Here is an 8,213-nt window from a genome sequence, read left to right on the forward strand (position 1 = left end):
TTGCCAATACGAGAAGGGACAGCAAAACGACACGGATGGGGTGCTTGTATTGGGTACATGCAATTATGCTTTGGTGTTCTTTTTTTTTCACTCCCCCATGTGTGTGCCTCGATTATGGTACCCACAGTCGCCCTGCGTATATTTATATCGCCGAACGTATTGCCAGCAGCTGCGAAGCCATGTCGCGCTGTCTTGGGCGGACGCGTCAAATAATGAACACATGAGAGGAATGATGGAGGGATAACTTATTTAATGCCTTCGACATTAAAGAAGGCGCCGGGGGTGGTTCCACCGCGATGCACACGCGCTGCAAGCAAACCCTTCTCCTTCCTTCCCCAATAAAGAAAGATTCGAAAAAAAACAGACAAAAAAAACAAACATAACAAATGTAGACGAGAAGAAATTGGGGGATGGGGACACGATGCAGGATGAGAGAGAGGGATAAATAGTTGATGTGGAGGAGGCCGCGACGGTGAGCAGGAGGAGCGCAAATGGAGCCGAACAGACAAAATCAGAGGAAGAGTTGAAAAACAGAGAAGGCACGTTGATGTGTTTGCTACTGTTTTGTGGGTGGAACTCTTCCAAATACTTCTTTCACTCCTTTTCTCAAACGGAAGGAGGGAGGCGAAGAAGAACAACAACGGACGGTCGTGGCGGTCGCAGTTGGATGCTTTCTGGAAAGTCATCTTTCTCCGCTTGCAATGAAGTTTCCCCCCAACACACACGCACGCACGCGCACACCTACTTGGGCAACGCGTAAGGACTGCTTCCTCTTGTTCTCTCCGCCCGACGCGGAACTGGCGATGCCGCTCCGTGGCTCGCTCAATCTTTCTTTTGTTGTTCAACTCTGCTCTATTCTCCTTGCTGGACTACGCGGAGACGTGTAATAACAGACGACCAAAGCTTTCATTTTTTTTTGTGTGTGTGTGTTTCGAGATGGCTTTTTTTTATATTCTGTTTGTTTGATTTCTTCTTAACATCGGAAGCCAAGTCTGCTGGGCACAGTAGCCTCTTTCACACCCGACTTCCCACTGCAGAGGAACCCGCGGGTTATCGGCAGCAACGCGGAGGCCGACAGAAGAAGAAAAAAAAAAAAAGTGACACAAAAGCAAAAAAAAAAAAAAAACTGTGTGTGAGGGGAGACTCAAAAAACACATGAAGGGAGCTGAAGGAGCAGTAATGGGATGTTTGCTACCTTGACTCTTTTTCGCGTGCCCCCTCCCCCCCTTTTTTTTTACCTCTTGAACGCCATATTTTCCTTCCCGTCCTAAGCAGACTCATATGTGGTTATTATTGCTTGGGACTATTTATTTCGGTTTTGCGTTTTTTTTTACTATTCTTTTCCTCCTCATTTGGTTATTCCCCACTCAAAAAACAACAAAAAAAACGATTTCGCCCATCTTCTTTGTAAGCTTCATCTGTCGTTTTTCGCTGTTTCGTTTTTCCGGTGGACCGGCCTCGTTTGCGTTGTCTGTGCCGTAATTGTGCCGCTTTCTTTTCTCCTTTTTGTGGTTCCTCGCCTTCGGCGTCGCGGACCGCGTCAACCCACCGTAGCGAAGCGCGGAACGAAGGGCGTGGCACCTTCTCCTCACTTCTCTCCACCCTCTGGCGGGCGAACGAAAATGTTGCCAGGAAGCGGCTGGCGCGAAGGCGGCTCTCACCTCGTTGGTTCCCCCGCCTCGCAGCTGGCTGGGCGCGAGGCGCACAACGCCTCCTCCGGAAGCGGACATACGTTTGACGCGGGGCATGCCAGGGGGCGAGTTCTTGATGGCGGCGTCCCCGATGTCGTGGCCTCGCCCGCCGCTGTTCCCGCTAGGCCGACTCGGCTGAGTGGCGGTTCGCCGCCGCGGGTGCAGGTGTCCCACGGGGACGGCGGCGGCAACCCACCGGCTACCGCCACCGCCGCGATGCAGGCGCTGGTGCAGACGGTTGCACCAAATACGCCTGATGGCGCAGACTTATCTCCCACTCTTATTGGCACCCGTGATCTGCGAAACGGTTTGCTGGATCAGAAGTTGCAGCACATGCAACGTGAGACGAATGCGTTGCGAGAGGAACTGAAGGAGACCTCCGCGCGTCTTGCGCATGTGACAGTGAAGCTCAACGAACAAAAAGTGGAGTTTAGTAGTCTAACGCATCGGTACGGGGCAACCGTTGAGAAGCTTACGGCCGCTGAAACTAACGTAAAACGGCTGGAGGGGCATATCGTACAGGAGCGTGGCCAAAATGGGGCGGTGCGAGAGGAGCGCGACAGACTCAAGGCCTCATTGAAGGATTTGGAATGGGAGGTGGAAAAGTTGCGGCGGGAACTTCAAGAAGAGCGGGGTCGACCGGCGATGGACCCTCGAGAGGTGCATCGCATTTTAGATGATCGCACGCGCTACGTTCCCGCCGCGGAGGTTCAACGACAGTGCGAAGGCATGCGTGAGAAGCAGCAAACGCTTGTACATCGTTTTATGGCGTCTCTTGACACCCTTTTAGTGCAGCAAGAGGAAGAGGAAACGTCGGTGTTTGTTGCGCGAAGTGCAGTCCTCTCCGCCGCGACGGACCTGGAGGCAAGGGTGGCGTCTGCGGAGACCACACTTGGTGTGCTGTGCGACCAACTGACTCTTTTTAACGAGGGCTCGGAGCGTGACATGACAGAGATGCTTTCTACACTCATGCTTGAGAATAAGGAGTTGTGGCAGCATTTGGCAAGGCTGAAGGGCGACCACGACGCGGCCGTTGCGCAACTGACGACGCTTCGTCGCAAAGGCGGACATGTTCCCCAAGATCAATACGAATACGCCCAGAAGCAGCTTGCGCTAACGGCGGAAAAACTGGCCACCGCTCAAAAGACGGTGGAGTCGCAAATTGAACTGGCGAGGGAGCACGAGGATCAGATGAAAGTGCTGCTGAATAACAATGACTCGCTGCAGGATCAGCTGCGTCGTCTCATGGGGGAACTGGCGCAAGTAAAGGAGGATGCGGAGCGGAAGGAGAAATTGTTGGAGGATAATAAGGCGGAAAACAGTGAGGCGCTGCTGCGGGTGGAGAAACTACAGGAAAATGCGGAAGGCGAGCGGCGTCGCCTAAACAAGACGATAGAGCAACTGAATGAAAATATTGTTACTAGAGAGCAGGAATACGAGCAACGCATTCGTCAACTTCAGGAGGAGCGAAATGCGACGCAGCGAGATCTTGTGCAGGCGCAGCGTAGCTTAGATGACACCCAGCAACGCGCTGAGTCGCTGCAGCGAGAGCTTGACTCGCGCACAAGCTACTTTGAGAACTACAGACGACAGACAGAGGAGCGCCAGCAGGAAGTGAGCCGCTCCCTGCAGGAAGAAATGGCCTCCGCAAGAGATTTATTAGAGAATGAGTTGAGTCTGGCACGGCGGGAGTTGGACGATCAGCGGACTGCCGCGAGGGAGTTGGAGCGGGAGCGGGACGACGAGCAGGCAGAGCGCCGCGCCGCGCAGGCAGTTGCTGCCGGATTAGAGGCAGAGCTTTCGCAACAGCGTCGCGAAAATGAGCAGCAGCGTCGCCGCCTGGAGGAGGTCACAGCACGTGTGCAGAAACTGGAGGCCGAGGTGGATCAGCTGCGACAGACGTCTGACGCCGCTGCTGAGGAGTGCCGCCAATTGCAGCGGGAAGTGAAGCGCCATCAGACGCGAGCGCAGGAGTTGGAGCAGCAGCTGCAGCAGGAGCGCGACGCGCACACGCAGCAGTCGACGCAGCTTCGACAAGAAATGGGAGAGGATGAGCAGCGCCGTTCAAAGATGCAAGAGGAGTTGCAAAAACTTCGTTTGTGTCTTATAGAGATGGAACGAGATCAAAAGAAACGTCTAACGCGTGAACGCATAGACGCTGAGAAGGAGAGTTTTGTGCGGGAAAACGCCCGCCTTCATGAACAATATCAGGAGGTGCAGCAAGAGAATGTCGCCCTCCGCGAGAGCCTGCAACAGCTCAAGGGGAAGATGCTTAACCATGAGCAGCTCTCCCAGCAGCTGGAGGATGTGCAGGAGCGCTTGCGGCAGCTTCCAATGCTGCGACAGGCCGCAGAGGAGGCCAAGGTTGAGGCAGTGCGTGCCTCGCAAGAAACAGAGACGCTGCGCCAAGAAAGGGATGCAATGGCGGCAAAATTGGACTTCTTTCTAGAGGAGAGTAAACAAGCTGCCAAAAAGGATGAGGAATGGTGTCGTATCTTTCGTGATGCCGCTGAACAAACTCGTCGTCTCAGTGGTCAGGTCTCTGTTGTACGAAAGCAGCAGCAGTCGCAGCGGAGTCCGCCTATTTTTGTTAGCGCCCACCCGAGTGGTTATAGTGATCAATATAGCAACTACCAACGGGTTCTTGGAAACGGGGTTGACAGCACGCAGCGCAAACAAACTTCGCCCTCGCGACTTGCCGCAGATGCATCGCCACAGCCTGTCGCACCTCCTCCATCCCGCCCGTGGCACTGAGTTATCATGCTTATTTTTCCTATTCTTCTTGCCTCATATTGTGTCCACCATGCTTTGGCGGATGTGCACAAGGTGTTTGTTTCTTTGCAGCGTTTCCTTATACACGTCTTGTGTGACCGTTGTGCTGTGTTTTTTTTTTTTCGCAGAAGAAACAACGAGGGGATTGGTGGCGATGTGTCCATCTCCCAAGACTGATTGTTTTCTCCTCCCTTTTTGTTCTCCTCGCTGGTGTGTGTGTGAGTGTGTGTGTACCCCGTTCAAAGTGCGACCTCCTACGCTTGGAGGGCACCGGAAGTAGAGTGGGGGTGGGGAAGAGGCCTCAGCTCCGCCGCCTTCCCTTTTTTCCTCTTGTGGGGCAATTTTGTTGCACTTACTATGTCTCTTTGTTTTGTTTTCTTTGGGTCGGAATTTTTTTTCTTATGGGGGGAGGCGGTGACCGTGAAAAGCGGCGGCCGCGCTGCTGTTGGCCCCCCACCCACCCCGGCTGAATCTTTTTGTTCCTCCCACGCGCCGTTTCTCCCTCCCCACCCCCCTCCTCCGTTCGATGCGTTTTTCTCTGCGCTGTGTTGCCTTGCGCACATCTCCCCCATTCTCTTTTTTTTGTTGTTGTTGCTTCTTTGCTTGTTTCTCTTCTTTTGTTTTTTGTCCTTTTCTTTTTCTGCCGCTGCTCCCCTCCACCACATTCGTGCGTGCGTGCTTGTGCCGCGACACCGCAACGAAATAAAAAGGAGAAACAACCAAAAGCTTCGAGCAAACAAACACACGAGGTTCTTCAAGAGACCGTAGGAGGGAGGTGCGTCGGTGAGTGAGCAAAGAAAGCGAACGTATATCTCATCATGTCTGTATTTGGTGTGGACTTCGGCAACCTTAATTCTACCGTCGCAATCACGCGCCGTGGTGGGGTCGACATTGTGACAAATGAAGTGAGTAAACGAGAAACGACTACCATTGTTTCTTTTGTAGATAATGAACGTTTTATTGGTGAACAGGGTGTTGATCGCTACGTCCGGAATGCGCAAAACACGGTGTTTCTGCTCAAGCGCTTTGTTGGAATGCGCATGGATGACCCCTCGCTTGCGACAGAACGTCGCTTCCTGACCTGCCAAATACAAGGCGACAAAAATGGTCGACTGATGTTTGGTGTGAACTACTGCGGCACTATGACCTACTTTTACCCAGAGCAGGTTTTGGCTATGCTTCTTCAGCGACTTCGTCTCTACGTGAATGCGGCTGCCGCCTCGGATGCAAAGGTGCCTGTTGACGTTCGTGATTGCGTATTAACTGTTCCTTGCTACTATACCTCAGAACAGCGGCGTCTCATGTTGCAGGCGTGTGAGATTGCTGGACTGCACTGCTTGTCACTTGTCAATGACACCACCGCGGCGGGCATTGACTACGGCATCTTCCGCGGCTCTTCCTTGGCGGAAGCGGTGGAGGAGGGGCAGGTGGTTGGTATTCTTGACATTGGGTACGGCACCACCATCTTTGCCGTTGCGAAGTTCTGGCGCGGTCACCTGAAACTGCTCGGCCGCACCTTTGACCGCCACCTTGGAACCCGCGACCTTGACTACGAGCTCCTCAAGTACATGGTAGAGGAGGTGAAGAAGAAGTACCATGTGGACGTGACCACGAACAAGCGGGCGAACCTTCGACTTTTGCAGGCCTGTGAGCGTCTAAAGTATCTTCTCTCCGGCAACCAGGTGGCGCAGCTGAACGTGGAAAATATCATGGACGTCGACGTTAACATTCCTTCCTTTCAGCGGAGCACGTTTGAGGAGCTCTCGGCGCCGCTGTTGGAACGCTTTAAGGAAGTCGTCCGACGAGGCTTTGAGGTGTCTGGGGTGCCACCGGAAAAGTTCCACAGCATTGAAATGATTGGCGGCGGTTGCCGCATCCCGATGTTTAAGCGAGCAACAGAGGAGCTCTTGGGACGCCCACCCAGTTTTACACTTAATGCGTCGGAAACAGCTGCTCGTGGTGCAGCCATCACTGCGGCCATCTTCTCCCCAACCTTCAAGGTACGTGAGTTTGTCGTGAGTGAACTGCCAACGTATCCGGTTAAGCTTGCGTATTACATGGAGAACGCTCAGAGCACAAGTGTTGTGCCATTTTTGCCTGATGTCAACAAGGTGGTGACCGTGCTGGGCGAGAAGGACCACTTCCCAAAGCTGTTGGAGATTACCATCAAACGTCGGGGTGGGTTTAAGTTGTACGCCTTCTACGACTACGAGAATCCGATTGTGAAGGCGAATATGCCGTTGGGGGAATACATCATTGGGGAGTGGGAGGTCGGAAAACCGCCAAAGGACTCAGCCGCGACGGAGGTGCGTGTGCGTGTGAATCTGCTTGCCAACGGCCTTCTTCACGTTGAATCCGCCGTTTCTGTGGAGACGTATGAAGTGGAAGAGCCCGCGAAAGAGGAACCCGCGAAGGAGGCGGCGGCCACAGACGCGAAGAGCGCGGAGGCTAAGAAGCCCGAAAACGAGGAGGAGACAAGTGAAAACAAGGCACCTGAACAGAAAATGGTGAAGAAGCATAAGCAGCGGCGTATTGAGCTGACCGTGACCCCGCGCCTTGACGTGATTGGTCTTCCTGGGGACATGGTGTTGCTCTTCCAAAAACAAGAGGCGGAGATGAGCGAACGCGACTCCCTCTACACCAGGACACGGGATAGCAAGAATGAGCTGGAGAGTTACATCCTTGACAACCGCCCACGCATTTCCGATGGTGGCCTCCTCGCAGAATATGTGACAAAAGAACAGCAGGCGACTTTTGTGCAACTCTGCAATGAGTACGAAAACTGGCTCTACGAAGAGGGCGCCGATGCGGAACTAAGTGCCTACGAGGGGAGAGTCAAGATACTCCGCAACATCGCCGACGCTGCGAATGCACGACACCTGAACTTTGAGGATATTTCGTTTGCGCTGGAAGTCTATAAGAAGGAGGTTTGCAAGGCCCGTGAGTTGGCACTGCACACCATTGGAAAGACGGAGCACATTGCTGAGGAGGAGCTTCGCGAAGCGGCGCAGAAGTGCGACGAAGCCTTGGAATGGGCGGAGCGGGAGGTGAAGAAGTATCAGCAGGCCCCAAAGACGGAGGCGCCCACCATCACTCGCGGAGACCTGCAGGCAAAACAGGCGGTGGTCATTGAGGGTGTGAACGCGGTGGTGAAACGCCCTGCACCGCCGAAGCCAAAGGAGACGAAACCCGCGGCTGCTAATCCCGCTGCGGGCAGCGGGAACGGGGAGGAGGCGGAGGCGGTGAAGACACCGCCGGCGGGAACCAAGCCCCCTTCTGCCGAGAATGAAGAGGCGCCGAAAGGTGCGGATGACTTGGACTGAGTAGGTTAAAAAACGGATTCCTGGTGGAACACCCGAGGGGAGAAAGCAAAGATAAGAGAAGTGAAGGAATGGGCGGCAACGGAGCGTGCATGTTGGGCAGCGTGGGAACAAATGCTGACAAAAAAGAAAAGAAAACGAACTTCAATGTGTTGTACCGCCTGACGGACGGCAGACAACGAACCACCTTTGCACACCAGCACGCTGAGAGATTTTCCTATTACTAATATTATTGTTACTAATACTATTATTATTATTATTATTATTATTATTATTATTATTTCCCGCTAAATGCTGCTTCAAGAAATAATAAAAAACTGTCATGAGACAAAAAAAAAAGTAGGAGAGAAGGAAGTCGCAAATGAAATAAAGCTGGGAGAAAAGGGGACAGAGGGAGATATATATATATATATATATAAAGAAGCGCCTG

General features: G+C 53.2%; 2 protein-coding genes across 2 annotated transcripts, besides 5 other annotated features; both read left to right on the forward strand.

The window, feature by feature from the left end:
• The first annotated feature begins 1,078 nt into the window (after positions 1 to 1,078).
• Positions 1,079 to 1,126: a sequence feature (A-rich).
• A 496-nt stretch (positions 1,127 to 1,622) lies between these two features.
• Tco025E_07668 (uncharacterized protein) lies at positions 1,623 to 4,445 on the forward strand (the record flags this gene model as incomplete). Its single annotated transcript, XM_029374528.1, has 1 exon — positions 1,623 to 4,445. The coding sequence occupies one exon, from the start codon at positions 1,623 to 1,625 to the stop codon at positions 4,443 to 4,445; it is 2,823 nt and encodes a 940-aa protein (XP_029225377.1).
• A 228-nt stretch (positions 4,446 to 4,673) lies between these two features.
• Positions 4,674 to 4,695: a microsatellite.
• A 344-nt stretch (positions 4,696 to 5,039) lies between these two features.
• Positions 5,040 to 5,091: a microsatellite.
• A 190-nt stretch (positions 5,092 to 5,281) lies between these two features.
• Positions 5,282 to 7,786, forward strand: Tco025E_07669 (putative heat shock protein; the record flags this gene model as incomplete). The annotated part of the gene is made up of 1 exon (XM_029374529.1): positions 5,282 to 7,786. One exon carries the CDS (start codon positions 5,282 to 5,284, stop codon positions 7,784 to 7,786), a length of 2,505 nt encoding a protein of 834 aa, XP_029225378.1.
• A 242-nt stretch (positions 7,787 to 8,028) lies between these two features.
• Positions 8,029 to 8,065: a microsatellite.
• Positions 8,066 to 8,180: 115 nt separating this feature from the next.
• Positions 8,181 to 8,201: a microsatellite.
• The last annotated feature ends 12 nt before the right edge of the window (positions 8,202 to 8,213 follow it).

Source organism: Trypanosoma conorhini (genome assembly GCF_003719485.1).
Source record: "Trypanosoma conorhini strain 025E chromosome Unknown Tco_14.4_contig_00613, whole genome shotgun sequence".
Taxonomy (NCBI): domain Eukaryota; phylum Euglenozoa; class Kinetoplastea; order Trypanosomatida; family Trypanosomatidae; genus Trypanosoma; species Trypanosoma conorhini.